At 38.9% G+C, this 22263-nt stretch overlaps 1 protein-coding gene across 7 annotated transcripts in view; it reads right to left on the bottom strand.

Moving 5' to 3' along the window:
* LOC143021745 (SID1 transmembrane family member 1-like) overlaps positions 1-22263 on the bottom strand; it is a 407746-nt gene that overhangs the window by 201940 nt on the left and 183543 nt on the right. For all 7 annotated transcript variants that reach the window (XM_076179441.1, XM_076179440.1, XM_076179442.1 and 4 more), the window contains 2 exons: positions 21858-22002; positions 21181-21328 (listed from right to left, as the gene is read on the bottom strand). In XM_076179441.1, the coding sequence (XP_076035556.1) occupies positions 21181-21328; positions 21858-22002 (293 nt within the window). The remainder of the gene's footprint in view (positions 1-21180; positions 21329-21857; positions 22003-22263) is intronic.

The following is a 22263-nucleotide window of genomic DNA, read 5'->3' as shown; positions in this document are numbered from 1 at the left end:
TTTTCTGTCATACTATTACCCCACTTCAAATCTGCTCTCCTCTTTGCCTCCTTTACCTTTTGCTTTACTTCTCTTTTCTTTTCTTTGTACCTCTCATATGACTCCCTTGTCCTATTTTGTAGCCAATCTGAGAAAGCTCGCTTCTTCTCTTCTACAGCCTTCTTTGTGTCCTCATCCCACCACTCACTACCCTTTCTTCTATTTCCTCCTGTCCTTCTTGTTCCACACACCATCTTTGCACACTTTGTGACTCTCTCCTTGAACCATCCCCATTCCTCCTCCACACCTACCTCTACTCTATCCTTCACTCCCTCCCACTTCAGATTCTTCTTGTACTCCTTTTCCTTTTCATTTAAAGAGTTCACTCTAAGCACCTCCCTACCTTTTGTCCCTTTCCTCTTTCTCCATCTATCCCCCACTCTCAACTTACCTTCCACCAAAAAATTATCTCATATTCCCCCACCCTCTGGAAAGACGCAGAGTGCGGGGTGATCTAATAGAAGTGTTCAAGTGGATCAAAGGCTATAACAAGGGTGATGCAAACAAGGTCATCATAATAAAACAACAGGGCAGGACTCGCAGTAATGGGTATAAACTGGACAAATTTAGATTTAAGAAGGAAATAGGCAAGAATTGGTTTACAAATAGGGTGGTCGATGAATGGAATAAACTTAGTAACCACGTAGTAAGCGCTGAAACTATCAGTTGTTTTAAAAAACGATTAGACAACTTTATGGATGGGGACGACAGGTGGTGATGGATACGGAGCTGCCTAGTGTAGGCCTTATGGTCTTTTGCAGTCTCCTTTATTTCTTATGTTCTTCTTATGTTCTCTCCCCTTAGCACATGTACATCCTTAACTCTTCCTATCATAATCCTATTTACCACTACGTAATCCATCAACGCTCTATCTACCACCCTTCCATCCACCATCCTCTCCCATGTGTACTTATGCTTGACTTTCTTCCGAAACACTGTATTTGCTATCATCAACTCTCTTTCTAGACACATTTCCACCATCAACTCTCCACTATGATTCTTTCCTGGAACTCCACATTTCACAACCACTCCATCAATTGGACCATTTCCTACCCTAGCATTAAGGTCTCCCAGTACTATTACATTGACATTTCACCCTAAATCCTCTATGCACTCATTTAAATCTATCCAAAAAGCCTCCCTTTCTTCTACACTCTTCTCACTGCCAGGCCCATATGCACTTACAAAAACCCACATCTCCTTTCCCAGTTTCACCTTCATACACATTATCCTTGAAGAAACCTCCTTCCACTCCACTACACATTTACCTATCTCTTCACTTACTATAATAGCCACCCCTTCTCTCCCTCACCTTCTCTTCACTCCTAATAACCTCCCACTTACACTCCCAAACTTACACTCACCCTTCCCTTTCAACTTAGTTTCACTAAAAGCCAACACATCCATCTTTCTTCTCACAAACATACTACCTATCTCTTCCCTTTTACTCTCATCTGTACCACATTCACGCACATTAAAGGACCCAAACTTTAGGGTGCTGGTCAGAAAACTCCTAGACCCTCTTATGCCTTTACTTTTTCGTTTAGGAATGTCCCCTGTGGGGCTACAAGGAGAAGGATGCCTAGTCCCACTCCCCGTCCCTTTCTTCTCGCCTCTTATGATCCAAGTGGAAATACTTGGTGGCAGTATTCTTTTCCCCCACAACAGAAAATGAATACTCACAGAAATGGTACAGGACAGCAGCAAGGGGTTGGGGGACAGCATAACGGAGGGACAATCATAGTATAAGTGTCATCATTTCTCTATGAAGAGTTTTCCTCTATCATAGACAAAATGATGTGTGGCTCTGGTCCATAGGGGCACCCCATATAGACCCTAAAGTATCTACTGCATGCTACTTTGCCACAATAACAAGCAGCCAATACCCCAGACGGGGATAAGGAATTTGTATGGACAAATTGAATCCCTCTACTGCAAAAAAACAAACTAAACAGTTTCATCCCAATGGGGAGTTTGAGATTTGCAGCATAATTAAAACCTCTTTTACTCATTAGGGGTAAACCAAATGAAGAAACCAACTTGTCCATAGGAGGACTTAAGGGTATCGTCCATCAGAAAAAAAAAATAAATAAATAAATAGAAAAAAAAAAAAAATCTGAAAATATTTCCTCTAAAAGTGTTGCTCATAAGCTATCTCGTGGCTGAGTATGGAAGCTGTATCTTGATTTTTTCTATCTAAAACAAATATAATATAGTAGCCCCCCACCCTACTGTGGCTGGGTCGTGTGCGCTGCGTACTGCGTATTACGTTTTCTGTTGTTACATATATTTGCTAACAAAAGAAGCTGTGTATTTTGCACAATATTTATGCTTTTGTATGATAAATAATAGCATATGATATGGCAACAGGGACCTGACTGCATACCGTACAGTATGAATTGTCCATCAGAAAATCAAGGGGAAAAAAAAAAAAAAAAAACTCTGAAAACATTTCCTCTAAAACAACCAGTGATGCCATAAAACAGCTTACGATGGCAGATAAAGATTGTCTGTCACCAAAGATGCATCGCGCCAAGAAAAGGAAAAGTGCACGCTTGGAACCTGAGCAATATAATCCTGGTGGATACTAACTGGATTCATCATATAAACCTGTAATTAATCAAAAGCATGTAACAAAGAGTAGGGTGGTGCCTATGATACCCTTTCAACACCATAACATCCTAAATAATGAAAGGGGACCAGTAACCATGAACAAAAAAACTATGACGCTCATTCCTGATATCCAAAACGCCTTCACTGATTTTCAACTGCAAATCCTTTTTGGATTCAGCATAATTGGGAGAACATTTGGAGGCAGATTTATGTCCTTCTGTCAAGGACTAGTAAGATTTTTTCATATATACATTTTGCTTTTTTTTTTTTTTTTTTTCTTTTTTCATCAACTTGCTTTGGATTTTTTTCTTATAACAGACTGATCAGAACATCATCATTCTGCCTCCATTTCTTCATCTATCTTAGCCCATTATAAAGACAAAAAATAATCAATATCCAGTCAAAGGTCTATCCTCTGAATCAATTTCAAAATTTTACAAAATTACCCCTCGAAAATAGAAAAAAAAAAAAAAAATCACAATAAAAAAAGTATAAGCATAAATGACTTGAAAACTCAGTGGTATGTTCTCTGAGACAATTACTAGGAAAAAATCTTGGTCACTTTCACCCCAAAACTAAAAAAGTTCGATTTTCTAATGGACGATCCCCTTAAACAGGGTCCTACTTTGTCTTCCACCAATTCCTTGTTTATAATGGAAAACTGGGCTCCAGTATCTAATAGGAAGAGACATTGGGCAGTTCTCTTGCCTCTACTAACTGGAAGGGAAACCAAAGGAACAACTGAATCGGACAAAATATGGAAATTACAACATTTTCCCTTCGGAAAGAGGCAACTTGTTAGCCATAGGACACATGACTCCAAGGTGCTCAGATTTGGTACACGCAAAACATTTATAAGGCAGAGTGGCCTTTAACCCGGGACATTCCAAAGAGCCATGTCCAAGATTCAAACATTGATTACACAGTCCTAATTGAGCTGCTCTAGCTCTTCTGTGTTCAAGGGAAATATAGGAAGAGCACCCTGAGCTGGCATGGTCAGAAGTGGGGCAAAATCTACATCTGAAGATTGACTTCTTAACGGAATCTGGATTAATCTTAAAGGAGTGACTAACTCCCTTGCTAGAATCAACAGCAGGTTTTTTTCAAGGAATTTTTCTTGAAAGCAAGGGAGCTACTAGCATCACTCTGGGTTTGACATTAAGGTCATCAGATCCCATTCTAAGTCTAACTAAAACAGATTTATAAACATCCTGAAGTTGATTAAAATTAGGGTAATTCGAATTAATCACCCGAGACAATTCAATCAAGAAAAACTTAGGTAGTTTATTTAAAATCAACTTGCTAATCAAAAGGAGGCCCTTGTTTCCAGCCTTAGTAAAGTCAACTCCAATCCCTTTGAGGTCTTGTAGTTTAGAATCTACAGACCTAATGAAACCTTCTAGGTCCTTCAACTTAGAGACCTCAGGCGCATTAATAATAGAATTTAATCTCCTATCTAAGATCTCTTCCTTGTTAAAAAACAAATCATCAAGAAGGAACTCAGTGTCATAATTAAAATCATCTACAGGTAAATTCTCCACTAAGAGAAAAGCATCCCCTCTAAGATACCCTTTTAGATAAATTAATTTCTGACTGTTAGTCAGCTGAGATGGGTGGGGGGATGGGGGGTGAGGTAGTATGTGTGATCAAAATTTGACGCAGCCCGAGGGGATTTCTCCCCGTCTTCTCCTTGCTGTGGATGTGCTGTGTCTTGCGACACTGCTTCTGATCCAGGGCAGTGGACAAGATGCAGGGATGACCCATCATCCAGGAGGTGTTAAGATAAGAGGGAGGGTGGAGGGGAGAGGAGGGTATTCAGGAATGGAATGGGTGGGAATGATTTTGTGCCTTTTTCTTTTTGGCTACCTCCCTTGTAAGGGGGAAAAAGCCTTGGTATATGTATGTATGTATGACTGTTAGTCAGATTGGGAATGCCAGCAATGGCATTTTGAAAACCCTTATTAAAACTGAAGTAGGCAAAGGGATTGTAAGAATTGATCTCAAAGTGTTGAAGAACAATAGGAGGGAGAAGTTTTACCGAATCAACTCCAGTGGCTTTGCTAGAACCACCAACCTTAGAACTTCAGACTCCCCTGTTGTATTATTGCTTTACATTGTATTGTCATTACCAATTACTATTGCGCATGTCAATGTTCATGTATATGTTGGCCAATCTTACATAACAATAATAAACAGTGTGTACGATCTTCCACGAGTCTCATTCACCCGACATGGTGGCAGCTTGTGGTTTTTCGACTATTTAAGTGCCCTTTCAGTCGAATACCGAGAAACCACGTCTCGTAACATACGCTATAAACTTCAGTGAACATCCTCAATTGGGAAAATCACAAAGAAAATAGTCGTAGTGGACAGGAAGTGCGTGTGTAAATCATGCCAGACTGCCGAGTTCGGAGAAAGTGCGAACGAGTGGTTTTTTGACTATTTAAGTGCTTTTTAGTCGAATACCGAGAAACAACGTCTCGAGAGATACGCTATAAACTTCAGTGAACATCCTCAATTGGGAAAATCACGAAGAAAACAGCCGTAGTGGACAAGAAGTGCGTGTGTAAATCGTGCCAGACTGCCGAGTTCGGAGAAAGAGCATGCCATTCCCTCAGTGTTACATAAGTTTCCCCTCTTGTTTACGTAATCGCCCACGACGGACAGTCGCAAATCGTTCGTATTGGTACTGCTGACAGTGTTACGCTACCCTAGACTAATCGTGAACAGTGTAGGCATACTTCCTACTACTGAAGACGAAAGTTCGAACACAGTGAATGCCATATTTTCTTAATTTAACTTCCGAAACCATAGAGTTCTGCTCGAGGAAGAATAGTCTACAATGTCAACATACCAGATTCCAGCACCCCCACCCATGTCTTTGAAAGGGGACGTGGTGGAGAACTGGAAGGATTTTGAGAACTCGTGGCATTACTATACTATTGCCACTGATCTGGAGTTAAAATTGAAAAACGATGATGGAACAGATAACACTAAGGGAATGGAGAAAGTCGCTGCAACGCTTTGTACTGTCATGGGACCTGAGTGAATAAAAGTTATGAATTCTCTTCCTACGCTGACAGAGCAAGACAAGAAGAATCCTGCTAGAATTATTGAAGAATTGCAGAAGCAGTTCGTGCCCCCAGAGAAATGTTTTTATGAACAGTTTCTCTTCCACTCCGCCACGCAGAGGAGCAATGAATCCGTGGATGAGTATGTGCTCCGTCTTTGTCAGCTGAGTGAGTCATGTGAATTCGACGCATTGAAAGACTCACTCATCCGCGACAGGATTGTCGTAGGTACATCGGATGAAGCAGGGAGAGAACGACTACTCCGTGAACGGCCAGTCCCGAACCTCGACAAAGTGATTGAAAGCCTCAGAGCAGCGGAAATCTCCAGAACGCACAAGCAAGTAATTGCAGGTAAATTGGAAGCTACAGTTGAGTACACAAACAAGTGGAAAGGTACCAGTACATCTTTAACGAGGAAACTTATGCACAAAAGAAACCTGAATGAGAATGTACAGGAGGCACCGAAACCGAAACAGACAGGGAAGAAGAGAGGTGAATCTCCTTTCAAAGCATCTGGTTTTAGCTCACCTAGGTGTAAGTGGTGTGGAAATAATGACGGACATGCCAAGAAAAACTGCCCAGCCAGAAATTCTAAAGTTAAGTGCTATAAATGTTCAAGGTTAGGCCATTATGCCTCGACTTGCCTAAGGTCGAAATCTGTTTATGAAATAGATGAGGATGATTGTGATGAACTTGTAGATAATTCTTTTATGTTAGGGGACGTCAAATCTGCTAGTGAGAATTTTTGGTCAGTTGATGTCACAATAGATAGGAGAGTGACTAACTTTAAACTTGATTATGGATCCAAAGTGACAATTGTTAGTGACAAAACACCTTGGCTTAAAGAGTGTAGCCTCACAAAGGCAGATAGTGACTTCCGAGGACCAGGGGAAGTGAATCTCAATCACCTTATAAAAGGGAAAATTGTAAACGCTGTACTTGAATTAGGTGATAGGAGACATATAGAAAATGTGTATGTTATGACAGGTCAGGGTACTAATCTATTGTCCAAAGCAGCCATCGAAGCTCTCAAACTGCTTAAACCTGCTAAGGAAGTGTATAGCATAGAAAATGCAGTGAACTTCAAGGAAGAATTTCCCAAGCTCTTTAAAGGACTGGGACTACTCAGATCTACCTACAGAATTTCTTTGCACGAAGATGCTACTCCTCATTGCCTCTATACCCCAAGACGGGTACCCCATCCTCTGCTACCTAAAGTAAAAGAAAAACTACAATCCATGGTCCACCAAAACGTCATTTCACCTGTAACTGTACCTACAGAGTGGTGCTCAGGGATGGTTAACGTTGTAAAACCCAATGGAGATGTGAGAATTTGTGTGGATCTGACACCTTTGAATAAAGCCGTGAAGAGGGAAGTACACCCTATGGCCAGTGTAGACGACAATCTTGCCAAGTTACGAGGTAGTAAAGTTTTTACGAAACTTGATGCCAACTCTGGATTCTGGCAGATACCACTTGATGAAGAATCAAGGTTGCTAACAACCTTTGTAACCCCATTTGGGCGTTATTGCTTCAATCGTTTGCCCTTCGGCATTAGCTCCGCCCCAGAAATCTTCCAAAGAACCATGTCTACCATACTGGAAGGTTTAGAAGGAGTTGTTTGCCACATGGATGATATCCTCATCCATGGGCCCACACAGGAGATTCATGACAACCGATTTCGAGAAGTGTTACGTTGACTACAGGGAGCAGGAATCACCCTAAACGACAAATGCGAGTTTTCGAAAGGACACATGAAATTCTTGGGCCATATCATTTCAGAGAAAGGCACTGAAGCAGATCCAGGAAAAACCAAAGCAGTCCAAGATTTCCCAAGACCAATGAATGTTGCAGAACTGCAAAGGTTCAACGGTATGGTAAATCAGCTTGCTAAGTTCATTCCTGACCTGGCCAATGTAAATGAACCACTTCGCCAGCTTCTAAGGAAGAGTCAACAATGGTTCTGGGACCAACCACAAGAAACTGCATTTCAAACAATCAAACAGAAAATTGTGTCCACAGAGATCCTAGCCCATTACGACCCAAACAAGGAATGCATTATTGCTGCAGATGCTTGTCCTTGGCGCTGTTCTTATACAAATGGACGACACAGGGCACCGTCGTCCTATTGCTTATGCTTCAAGATCACTCAGTGACACTGAGAAGAGGTATGCAGTTATTGAAAAAGAGGCTATAGCAGCTACTTGGGCTTGTGAAATGTTTAAGGACTACGTTTTAGGAACAGTCTTCAAACTTGAAACAGATCACCGCCCTTTAGTGCCTTTGCTCTCAATTACTGATTTGTCAAAACTTCCATCTAGAATTCTTCGCTTCCATCTTCGACTAGCAAGATATTCACCAGAAGTGACTTATGTACAAGGCGTTCATCAGAAAACAGTTGATGCTTTATCGCGAGCTCCTACAAGTCTTCCTACAAAAGCTGATCTAGAGCTTATAGAAGAAGTAGAAGAAAGTCAAGAGGGTAATTTTAAAGTTATCCCAGCTACAGAACGACGCCTGGGAGAGATCAAAGCAGCTCAACAAGCAGATGCCATCTGCAAACAAGTACCGTATTTTTCGGACTTATAAGGCGCGGGTAAAATCCTTAAAATCGGCCAAAATCGGTTGGTGCGCCTTATCGTGAGGTGCGCCTTATGTGTGGCTTCAGTGCAAAAAAATGCCTCGGACATTGACGTACTATTTTGACACGTTTCGTAGCTAGCCTGCCGACGGCAACAGTGCATAGTCCTAGCAAAAGTTACAACCAAGTTATAACCAATATGCATGTATCTTGACAAGAAAATTGCGAAAACTTCGACAATTTTCGAGTCCATGCCACCGCATTCATTCACGCTATCATGGCTATGACATGATAGCGTCCACAACACAGACAGCCATTTTGCATTGGTCTAGTCTCGCTCCACTCAGACTGTAGTCATTTGGGTATTCTTTTAGTTTCGACCATGGGCGCAATATAGCAATAAAAAATTGATTACTAATTTTGTAAATTAAAATGTATCAACGTAATATGCAATTTTGTGGGTGGAAATGAAAATGAAAAATGCCTTGCTACAAGCAAATATGCTAATGAACGAAGTCGATAGCATAGGATCGGGACGCCATCTTGTCTCCATACTTCCGACAGTACCTTGCCAGGTACATTTTCTTGAAGGAATGTTATGGACAGAAGATACATGCATTCCTTCAAGCTGCAAGAACTTTGTATACCCCGCAACCTCACAACGACCTCACAACAACCTCACAACAACCTCACGACGATGACAACGAGGACGATCCGGATGACATTTAATTTGCAGTTAATGATTTATCAAACACAGGTTAGGTTAGGTTAGCCGAATTTATCATCCTTACATTTCTTCGACGTCGGCATCTATCATAAACATGGCGTACCATTCGTCCGACACGACTTCGTTACTTACGAAATTTGTTTAAGAACCTTTTTTGTTTTTTATTTCCACTCACAAAATTGCATATTACATTGATATATTATAATTCAAAAAACTAATAATTAATTTTCTATTACTATATTGCGCCCATGGTCGAAACTAAAATTTTACCCTCATTTGTAACCCTGTGTTTTCAGTGAATACAGAATTCCAGGAATAAAACTGCTAATGTTGGATTAATTCCCCACAATTCCCATAACGTGTTTATGTTGTTTTTTAGAGGTACTGGCAGGGCAGACTGTCCATGGAGGTGGTCTGATTTCACTGACCAAAATAAAAAAATATATATCATTATTATTGTAATTTTGCTAAATCCCAACCGATTTTTCTCATTCAACAACGAAAATGTTCAGTTCTGAAAGCACTCACATCGGCATCTATCATAACAAACATGGCGTACCATTCGTCCGACACGACTTCGTTACTTACGAAATTTCTTTAAGAACCTTTTTTGTTTTTTATTTCCACTCACAAAATTGCATATTACGTTGATATATTATAAAAAAAAAAACTAATAATTAATTTTCTATTACTATATTGCGCCCATGGTCGAAACTAAAAATTTACCTTCATTTGTAATCCTGTGTTTTTAAGTGAATAGAGAATTCCGGAAATAAAACTGCTAATGTTGGATTAATTCCCCACAATTCCCGTAACGTGTTTATGTTGTTTTTTAGGGGTATTGGCAGGGCAGACTGTCCATGGAGGTGGTCTGATTTCACTGACCAAAATAAAAAAAATATATATATTATTTTTGTAATTTTGCTAAATCCCAACCGATTTTTCTCATTCAACAACGAAAATGTTCAGTTCTGAAAGCACTCACATATTCATGATTATTCGATGACGAGACCAGGTGCGCCTTATGGTCAGGTGCGCCTTATGTAAGGACGGGGAATAGCAAATTACGGGTGCGCCTTATGGTACGAAGTGCCTTATGGTCCGAAAAATACGGTACAAGCTTATTGTCTAGATGGGTGGCCTTCAATAATGCCTTCTCAGCCACTCTTGAAACCCTATTGGGAGAAGAAACAGCATCTGACAGTCAACCAAGGACTACTAATGTTTAACAACCGCATTGTTGTTCCAACCTCCCTACAGCTAGATATTCTCAATGCTTTACATGAAGGTCATTTAGGAATTACTAAGTGCCAAGGAAGAGCAAGTTACTCAGTTTGCTGGCCTCTCATCACAAAGCAGATAGAATCTATGGTTAACAAGTGCCATATTTGTGCTAAGCTACGACCTGAACCAAAGGAATCTCTCTTACCGATGTCCTTTCCAGGCAAACCTTGGAGCCGAATTGGTACAGACCTTTTTGAATTAGAGGGTAAGTCATACATCATTGCAGTTGATTATTCCAGCCGATGGTTTGAGTTCAGAGAACTGAAAAATACCACAACAATTGCAGTCACAACAGCTCTGGCAGACATTTTCTCCATACATGGAATTCCTGAAACTGTTGTATCCGATAATGGACCTCAGTACTCTAGCCAGGAGTTCAAAGAATTTGCCAAGTGTTGGGGGTTTACCCATGTTACTTCATCACCCCTACACTCACAAGCAAATGGGGAGGCAGAACAGGCAGTCCAGACAGCTAAAAACATCCTTAACCCCTTCCATACGGTTCCGCCTACGTAGGCGTCATGAGGAGCAAGTGGATTCGCGACGCTGCCATATCGGCGTCTTGATTATATTTATTGTAGTGTTTTTACATTCTCCCAAATGTGCACTGAATCCCATTCTCTGTGGTTTTCAAAATTCGTGGGTGAAAGAGAGAACGATCAATATAAGCGGTGACTATATTTTATGATGCGAGTATTATTACAACACGTCGTACGGCTGGCATTGGCTGCTGCCCGCGAGATTTAAGTCCGGAGTGAAGTGGTTAAAAAGAATGCTAACCCTTATTTAGGACTACTTGCTTATCGTTCAGCTCCACTTAGAAATGGTTTGACCCCAAGTGAAATACTGATGAGTAGAAAAATAAGAACAAAGTTGCCAGTACTCCCTGATACATTGATACCAAAGGGATATAACCAAGATGACCTACTAGAAAAAGAGGAACTCTATAGAGAGAAATACTCTAAGAACTACAACAACCACCATTGTATCCAGACATTGCCAGCTCTTCAAGCAGGTGATAAGGTATACATATGAGACCAAGAACGTTATAAGTAACACAGAGACTGACTCAACCAAGATCATACAAAGTCCTGACTGATGCAGGTTCCACAATAAGAAGGAACCGACACTCTCTCATACACACAGGTGAACACAGTAAATTGCCTAACAATGAACCCAAAGAAGGGACTCCCACCCTGCTCGGTTCTTCCGATAATTCCATCCATGTCAGTGATATTCCTAAAGGTGCATCTACTTCTATTGTTTGTCCTAGTACTAAACCTAGTGTACCTAGCCCATCACAAACTGAAGTTAGAAGGTCCGGCAGAGTGCCTAAACCCAATGTACATCCAGAGATGGTTTATTATTGATTGTGTATGTATCACAAGTACAGTATCTAATTTGGTACTTAATTCTAAAGGTTTACTCTAGTTGATATGTCATCACTATGCTTTCTTTTGCAGCTTCTTGGGGAATTACAAACTGTTATTTACTAATAAGTTTATTTAGAGATTTTGTAAACTTGAGGGGGATGTTGTATTATTGCTTTACATTGTATTGTCATTACCAATTACTATTGCGCATGTTGATGTTCATGTATATGTTGGCCAATCTTACATAACAATAATAAACAGTGTGTACGATCTTCCACGAGTCTCATTCACCCAACATCCCCTTAATCCTTCTCTCTGTTCTTTGAAAGGAGACAATTCTGGGAGGATAGACAGGCGGTAAGCCCTGGAATTTTCCATATCCTCGTCCTTTCTTTCTTCAGGGAGTAACAAGTAAATGTCATTGTCAAATACTTGAATTTCCATGAGAAAACTTTAAATTTGGGATAACATGGAATCAAGGACAGAGATAAAGTATCAAGTTGTGAATTCTTCAGAGCCTTTAAGTCCTTTGAGATTAACCCTTTTTTGGTGGGCTCTTTGCCTTTTGATTTTTTTTTAAGTCCTCAGACTCAGGAACTTTTCACTGTTTGCCATTTTGAAATAACCACCCAAACACTCGTCCCCAATTCAAGTGTGTATGACTGTCGTACCCAAAAACTGTCTTATAGACCAACCAATGAGAGATCTTGGAGAAATTTCACCTAGAGATAATTCAAAGACAACCGAAATTAAAAGGAAAAGAACAGACAAAGCAAGGGAAATAATGATTAGAAAGAATAAAGGCCACCATAGTTCTTTAGAACAATTCGATAAACCTCGTTAAAAAAAAAAAAAAAATAATAATAATAATAATAATAATAATAAAAAAATAATAAAAAAAATAAATAAAAAAAGCTCGAGGAAATGACCACAGACTGAACAGAATCAAAATGAGAGAATATCAGGGAAAGCCGACTTTCATAACCGCCTATCATGACCTTATATATCAAAGTTTCTAGATTGTACTTTATGACAAAGGGGGAATTAAGATAAAGTCGATATCAACTAAAAAATAAATAAAAAAATAAATAAATAAATAAATGAATAAATAAACAATTATAATAATATTAATAATAATTAACAAGTTAAATTCAAACATTGTTTGAGAAGATTAATTTCTTCTAGTTTGAGAAGATTAATTTCACACAGTTTGAGAAGATTAAACCTATGAAAATTAAGGTTCAACAAATACAAGGATCAATGTTTGAGAACTTACTGGTCACAGTTTCTAGCAGGTTAGGTTCTCAAACTGTGGTATTTTGAAATTTAAAGATTGAGGTTGCCTATGAACTCCAAAGACATAGGTCCCTTGCTAAGACATTTCTAAATTTGAGGTCCGTCTGGAACCAGAGCTCTGGGTAGTCTGATGCGACGTTAGTGCGGACTGTATTCAGTGGAACTCTTACGAGTTCAAAAAAAGCTAAAAAGGTCTTGGGTCTTTAAGTAATTTCTCAAAGGTCAATCCCCGATTTATCAAACCAAAATTTATTACATAGATTTAACAAGCAAATAAAGATGAGGGGAGTTAAATTGTATCTTATTTAAAGTTAAAATAGGCGCGGGTTGAAGTTTCAGGAAATGTTCCTGATTCAAAAGAAGTAAACAACACTTTGAGGGAAAATTTCCCAAATGAAGGTAAGCACTAAAAGATTCCCAATAACAATTACCACACTCTACATTACATGCTGGTTCAACAGAAGATACAGTGAAGCGAAAGATAGAAGATATAAAGCTAGGAAAAGATAGGGAGAAAAAAAAAATATATATATATATATATATATCAACTATAGAAATGTATGCAGAGAAGAAAAAAGAAACTATGAAAAAGACATCATAGACAAATGTAAAGATCAACCCAAACTATTCTAGATATGTGAATGGCAAACTTAAAAATAAAAAGGAAATGGTTAAACTACACCAAGGCAATACAGAATACACAGAAGATCTAGAAATGGCTGAAGTCATGAATAATCATTTCAAGTCAGTTTTCACTGGAGAGAAAAAATACAGCATTGGGAGAAAGGAAGTGAAGTGCAATCTCCCCCCATGAGGGAAATAATAACACAAAAATAAATACACCCACTCCTCGTTTAACGACCTACTAATATGAAACTACGCCAAGGCAATACAGGATACACAGAAGATCTAGAAATGGCTGAAGTCATGAATAATCATTTCAAGTCAGTTTTCACTAGAGAAAAAAATACAGCATTGGGAGAAAGGAAGTGAAGTGCAATCTACCCCCATGAGGGAAATAATAACACAAAAAGAAATACACCCACTCCTCGTTTAACGACCTACTCTGTTAACCCCTTCCATACGGTGCCGCACACGTAGGCGTCATGGGGAGCGAGTGTATTCGCGAGGCTGCCATATCGGCGTCATGATTATATTTATTGTAGTCGCCCCTCCATAATGACATTCTTTCTAATTATTTTGTAATCGCATTTTCTATGGTTATCAAAATTCACGGGTGAAGAGAGAACGATCGATATAAGCGGTGACTATATTTTATGATGCGAGTATTATTACGACACGTCGTACGGCTGGCATTGGCTGCTGCCACTGAGATCCAAGTCCATGACGCCTACGTGTGCGGCACCGTATGGAAGGGGTTAACGACAACTCGGAGTAATGACGGGCTTTATGACAGACGTTTAACGTAAATCTCCTGAAGTTACGACGTCGTGTACGATAATTAAGTTGGCTGAGGCAAATTTGTATGATGTTATAAATGAACTTGTACGGTGGATATTAGCTGTGAGGTAAAGTGTTCTGAAGCTTAGGTCTACATTACCATCCTGCAAGCTGGAAAAACTACCTGGGGTACAATACAACCACTCCTCGTTTAACGACGACAATTGGGACCAGCGCGCCGTCATTAACCGAATTGGTCGTTAAGCGAATGTGTATACATATACGTACATGTACTGTATGTACAATGTCCAGCAATACATGTATCTTTATTTTTGTGTATTTTCCCTCTTTTATACAGTACATTAAAGCTTTATTTACTGCTTATTTACGGTGGTTAGGTTCCTGAAATGACTGCATATGACCAAATCTGCGTATGCTAACATTCCATATTGAATACCGGGGTACTTTTTTAGTTTCGACCATGGGCACAATATAGCAATAGAAAAATAATTATTAATTATGTAAATTAAAATGTATCAACGTAATATGCAATTTTGTGGGCGGAAATGAAAGTAAAAAATACCATACAAGAAAATATGCTAATGAAAGAGGTCGGTAGCATAGGATTGGGACGCCATCTTGTCGTCTGCCAAAGTCTCTCACGACGACAACAACGAGGACGAGTCTGATGACATTTAATTTGCAGGTAATGATTTATCAAACACAGGTCAGGTTAGTTTAGTTTAGGTTAGACGAATTCATCGTCCTTTTATTTCTTCGACATCGGCATCCATCATAACAAACATGGTGTACCATTCGTCCGACATGACTTCGTTACTTACGAAATTTGTTTTAGCACCTTTTTTTTTCCGCTCACAAAATTGCATATTACTTTGATACATTATAATTTACAAAATTAATAATTAATCTTCTAAAGCTATATTGCGCCCATGGTTGAAACTAAAAATTTACCATTACCGGTATATACTGTACCCCAGGTAGTTTTTGCAGCTTGCAGGATGGTAATGTAGACCTAAACTTCAGAACACTTTACCTCACAGCTAATATCCACCGTACAAGTTCAATTATAACATCATACAAATTTGCCTCAGCCAACTTAATTATCATACACGACGTCGTAACTTCAAGAGATTTACGTTAAACGTCTGTCATAAAGCTCGTCGTAACTCCACGTCGTCGCTAACCGAGTAGGTCGTTAAACGAGGAGTAACTGTATATACCAGTAGTGGTAAATTTTTAGTTTCGACCAAGGGCGCAATATAGCAATAGAAAATCAATTATTAATTTTGTAAATTATAATGCATCAACGTAATATGCAATTTTGTGAGCGGAAATAAAAAAAGGTGCTAAAACAAATTTCGTATGTAACGAAGTCATGTCGGACGAATGGTACACCATGTTTGTTATGATAGATGCCAATGTCGAGGAAATGAAAGGATGATAAATTCGCCTAACCTAAACTAAACTAACCTAACCTGTGTTTGATAAATCATTACCTGCAAATTAAATGTCATCCAGCTTGTCCTTGTTGTCGTCGTCGTGAGAGACGTTGGCAGACGACAAGATGGCGTCCCGATCCTATGCTACCGACTTCATTCATTAGCATATTTTCTTGTAGCATGGTATTTTTTACTTTCATTTCCGCCCACAAAATTGCATATTACATTGATACATTTTAATTTACAAAATTAATAATTAATTTTCTATTGCTATATTGCGCCCATGGTCGAAACTAAAAAAATACCCCGGTATTCAATATGGAATGTCAGCATACGCGGATTTGGTCATATACAGTAATTTCGGGAACATAACCACCGTAAATAAACAGTAAAAAAGCTTTAATGTACTGTATAAGAGAGGGAAATACACGAAAATAAAGATACATGTATTGGTGGACATTGTACATACAGTACATGTACTTATATGTATACACTTTCGCTTAACGACCAATTTGGTTAACGACGGCGCGCTGGTCCCAATTGTCGTCGTTAAACAAGGAGTGGTTGTACATACATATAACAAAGGCTCTTTTTCCCCCTTACACGGGAGGTAGCCAAAAGAAAAAGGCATAGAAACAACTCCCACCCATTCCAACCCCTACATACTCCACTCCCCTCCCTCACATCTTGGCACTTCCTGGATGATGGGTCATCCCTGCATCTTGTCCACTGCCCTGGGTCAGAAGCAGTGTCGCAAGACACAGCACATCCACAGCAAGGACGCTTCATTAATTCAGCAACCCCCCCTCTCCGTCCCCTCATGCAGAAAAGGAGAAGACAGGAGAAATCCCTTTGGGCTGCATCAATTTATTTCTCATACATACTCCCTCACCCCCATCCCCCACCCCCTCATGCATCACAGCATCATCCATACACAACCCTTCTCCATTCACCACTATCTTCTGTCCTCTCTTGTCCTTCCTCAACAGACATTCCTCTTTTTCGTAATGCCCCTTTTACCCCATCCATCCTAGGATGAGGTGGATGGATGGGGTGAAGGGGGCTTTGGGGAAGAGGGGAATGTCTGTTGAGGAAGGATGGGAGAGGACAGAAGACAGGGGAAAATGGTTGTATATGGATGATGTTGTGATGTATGAGGTGGAATGGGCGGGGGGATAGGGGGTGAGGTAGTATGTGTGAGCAAATTTTGACGCAGCCCGAAGGGATTTCTCCCCGTCTTCTCGTTTATGCATGGGGGGACGGAGAGGGGGGGTCGCCGATTTAATGAAGCGGCCTTGCTGTGGATGTGCTGTGTCTTGCGACACTACTTCTGACCCAGGGCAGTGGACAAGGTGCAAGGATGACCCATCATCCAGGAGGTGCTAAGATGAGAGGGAGGGTGGAGGGGTGTGGAGTGTATTCAGTGATGGAATGGGTGGGAATGATTTTATGCCTTTTCCTTTTTGGCTACCTCCCTTGTAAGGGGGAAAAAGCATTGGTATATGTATGTATGTACCCCATCCATCCATCTCCTGCTAGGACGCTCCCTCATATTCACTCCTTCCACACCTCTTTTACTAGTCTTTCTTCACTCATTCTTTCCATGTGTCCAAACCATCCTAATACTCTTTCATCAACCCTATCTCAACTCCATTTCCATCCCTGTTCTCCTCCTCATTTCTCACTCTATCTAGCCTAGTAACCGTTATCATACTTCTCAGATATTTCATCTCAAACACATTCAAACTCCTTCTCTCTTCTTCTTTTATGTTCCATGTTTCTGCCCTCTACAGTGCTGTTGACACAATCACTCCTTCGTATAACCTCCTCTTAGCATCCATTCCCAAATGTCTATTTCTCATTACACTTTCTAATCCACCAAGACATTTACTTGCTTCTCTCAATCTACATTCTACCTCTACCCCCACTCCTCCCTTTCATGCCACATTCACACCCAAGTATCTATAGGCAAAAAGAAATAATGGAGCAATTAACGAACCTTGACGTTAGGAAATTGCACGGGCCAGACGGAATTGCAAACTGGATACTAAAAGAATGCAAAGAACTAATGGACAAAATATACAACATAATAATTTGTTCACTTAAAGAAGGAAAAAAACCAAAGGACTGGAAAAATGCCAACACTGTACCAATATGTAAAGGAGGAAACAAGGAAGAACCAGCTAATTACAGACCAGTTTCCCTATCAAGCAATGTAGCCAAAATTTGTGAGAAAATTATCAAGAATAGATGGGTAAAACATCTGGATGAAAATAATATAATAAACCCAAGACAATTTGGATTCAGACAGGGAAGATCATGTACCACAGATTTAATCTGTTTTTACTCAAAGACTAATAGATATAATACAAGAAAGGGATGGATGGGTTGATTGTGCTTTCCTAGGCTTACAAAAGCCTTCGACAAAGTACCACACAAAAAATTATTAAAAAAAAAAAAAAAAAAACATAGGAGGGATACAAGGCAACCTACTAAACTGGATGGAGGGCTTCCTGCACGGTAGAAAAATGTGATAGTACTCAGAGAAAAGTATTCAGGTAGGAAGGTGATTAGTGGTGTCCTGCAAGGATCTGTATTGGTTCCAATAATGTTTGCTATTATGTGAATGACATGGATGAAGATGTGGAATGTTACACAAGCTTATCTGCAGATGGTGCCAAATTGTTGAGGAAAGTGAAAACCATAACCGACTGTGAATCACTATAGACAGACATGAGTCACAAGTGGGAAGTGGATTTCAACATTAAGAAATGTAGCATAATGGAGTGTAAAAGTAAAAAAACAATATTAGGACAATATATAATTGGAACTAAGGAGGTAAAGAAAGTAGGATCTGAAAAAGACCTGGGAGTAATTATATCGGGTGTAGGACAGTTGCTCACCGAATAGTTGCTCACCGGATAATTGCTCACCAGACAATTGCTCACCGGAGAAGTGACAAATAGGACATTTGCTCACCAAAGGATTATTTTGTACTTTTCTTGAACTTAATAACAAACAATATACAGGATTTTTTAGTTATATTTAGGTTTATTACAGCAATAATACACAAACAATATCCAAACTTTCATATTTTAGTTTTTTATAATTATAAAATTCAATACAAATTTCTTCTATCAATATATTGTAATGATCTTTTACCGGTCCAATATTGAAGTGTCCTTTGTGGTTTACAAGTCCAGTCTAATGGTGTGGCCAACTGCATTCGCTGCTAATTTGGTGCTCATTATTTGTTAAAATTAAGTCCAGGGTATTTTGTCCCCTCGTAGGATCGGTAATCACTTGTTTTAGGAAATTATCCTGTACTACATCTAGGAATTTCTTCGCTTCATGATCTATTAAAGTTTCCCAGTCAATGTTTCTATAGTTAAAATCTCCCATGATCACAACGTTTTTGTGCTGGGACGCTCTGTGAATTTCATGAATCAGGGAATCAGTCTGCTCAATGCTGAGGTTAGGTCTATACAAGACGCCAATAATAACTTTCTTATTCTTGCCTATAATCTCTACTCAAATAGATTCCGTACAGTCCTCCTCCTTAATCGAATTGTTGATAATACAGTTTAATGTATTTTTAACGAAAAGTGCTACACCTCCCCCATTCCTGCCAACCCTATCCTTATGAAACAATTATATCCTTCTACGCATGCTTTACCTCGCAGCAAATCAATTTTGTTAATTATGCTCCTGCTATTTGTATAGTAAACTTGAAGTTTATCTTCCCTCCACCTGCTTTGGTGATTCTTTTCACAATCCCTCTCTAAGTTGCTTCTATTGCCTAAACTATATTCCGATACTTCCCCCCCTACTCCCACGTAATCTACCCGAAAAACCCCGTACGATGCCTACTTCTCGTTCAAGGGATTCAGCAAGGAGCCAAAATATAACAAAAAATCCTGTATTATTGCTGTAATCAACTTCAATATAACTAAAAAATCCTGAATATTATGTTATTTTAGTTGTATATTGTTTGTATATTATTGCTGTAATAAACTTCAATATAAGTAAAATAATCCTACTAATAAATTTCAATATAACAAAAATTGGTATTGAATTTTTTAAATATGAAAGTTTGTATATTATTTGTGTATTAATGCTGTAATAAATTTCAATATAACAAAAAACCCTGTATTATTGCTGTAATAAACTTCAATATAACTAAAAAATCCTGTATATTATGTTATTTTGGTTGTATATTGTTTGTATATTATTGCTGTAATTATATAATTTTATAAATATGAAAGTTTGTATATTGTTTATTATTGCTGTACTAAATTTCAATATAACAAAAAATCCTGTATTATTGCTGTAATAAACTTCAATATAACTAAAAAATCCTGTATATTATGTTATTTTGGTTGTATATTATTGCTGTAATAAACTTCAATATAACTAAAATAATCCTACTAATAAATTTCAATATAACAAAAAATCCTGTATTATTGTTGTAATAAACTTCAATATAGCTAAAAAATCCTGTGTATTATGATATTTTGGTTGTATATTGTTTGTATATTATTGCTGTACTAAACTTCAATATAACTAAAATAATCCTTTGGTGAGCAAATGCCCTATTTGTTACTTCTCCGGTGAGCAACTGTCCGGTGAGCAATTATCCAGTGAGCGACTGTCCGGTGAGCAATTATCCAGTGAGCAACTGTCCGGTGAGCAATTATCCAGTGAGCAACTGTCCGGTGAGCAATTATCCAGTGAGCAACTGTCCGGTGAGCAATTATCCAGTGAGCAACTGTCCAAACCCGAATTATCTCAAATGACTTGTCTTCTGATAAACAAATAAACAAAATTGTCGGAGAATCCTCTAACTTACTAAGATCAATAAAAGTGGCATTTGCCTATTTGGATGAAGAAATTATTTTAAAAATATTAGTCTCATTAATAAGGCCTAGACTGGGCTATGCTGCAACATTATGGTCACCCAGAATGAAAAATATAAAGAAAATTGAAAGAATACAGAGAGCAACCACGAAAATGGCGCCAGCACTTTCAAATTTGTCATTTGAAGAGAGACTGGCTAAAGTGAAGTTACTTTGGAAGAAAGAAGAGAGGCAACTACTGACCATCTATAGAATCATGAAAGGCATGGAAATACTTGATAAAGAGGACTTACTAAATTGGGACAAGATAAACACAAGAGGACATGGAAAGAAATTAAAAAAGGATAGTTATTTAAGAGATTTGAAGAAAAACCATTTTCCACATAGAGTGGTGGACACTTGGAACAAGCTGGATGAAAGAATAGTGTGTGCAAAAAACATACATAAATTTAAGAGCAAACTAGACACTAGGTAAATACCTGAAGAGTATGCATCACCAGTTGTATCATAGGCAATGCTGTGAACACTGCAATGATGAGCAAGTTGTGCTGGAAACCTACGTCAGACACGCTGGAGTTTGCAGTCATCCCTTCCCACACATGAACAGTCTTCCACCACCATGTAAACCTATAGATTGGGAACATATGAATAAATCAATATATGTGACATTTAGTTAAAACCATAATCAACACTTATGCCCAAAGCATAGCAAAGGATTAGCATGGGAAGTAACAGTCACTCAATCGCTGACTGAAATGAAACCTTGGTTCGTACAATACAGTATAAAATGTCAGACATCAGGACAAACCACACTATGATAACACACTTCAATTCCTTTATTACCTATACTCTACCTCTAATAACACTATAACTTTTCCTAATCATAATGGGAAGCTTGCTGGCTGAGCAGGCTAGAGCATCACTACTTGGCAGAGGTTGAGAGTGGAGATGGTTTGAAATCTGTCTGCAGCATGCATGTTCATAGCTTAGGTATAACATTAAATTCCCTGCTTCAAAAAGTCTTCCATTAAGTACCATCCTAGTTTCCTCTAATGGAGTTCAAAAGTTAAACTGAATCAATCAGTTGTTTCCCTTTGCAAGATCTACATTTTTCTGATAGCAATCTACCTAGGATGAACTCAGAAGCAATCTTTACCTGGGATTATAGGTGTTGTCAATCTTGAGTGTACGTTGAGGTGGTGCATGTGTGCTAGCCGGGGCAAACATAGTTCTTGGTACCATTTGTCCTGAATCCTCATCAAACATTTTGGGTAATGTTGGGTAGATGCTTGACCCTGGGCCTATAGAAAAAGGGCATTGTAAGAAATTGAGATGTATCCAATGATTCATCAATATTGCATATACACAATTCATGATGAAGACTTCATTTATGATTACCTCTCCAACTTAAAAATACTGATCACCTAAAGAACAAACTGGTCATCAACCTTTTGTAATTTGACCCTTTGCTGAATCTTACTACCGTATTTTTCGGACCATAAGGCGCTTCGTACCATAAGGCGCACCTGTAATTTGCTCTTCCCCGTCCTTACATAAGGCGC

The sequence above is a fragment of the Oratosquilla oratoria genome, chromosome 42 (assembly GCF_046742065.1).
Source record: "Oratosquilla oratoria isolate Oo_2021 chromosome 42, ASM4674206v1, whole genome shotgun sequence".
Classification (NCBI taxonomy): domain Eukaryota; kingdom Metazoa; phylum Arthropoda; class Malacostraca; order Stomatopoda; family Squillidae; genus Oratosquilla; species Oratosquilla oratoria.
Note: the sequence above shows the minus strand (reverse complement) of the source record. Positions and strands in the feature narration are given on the sequence as shown.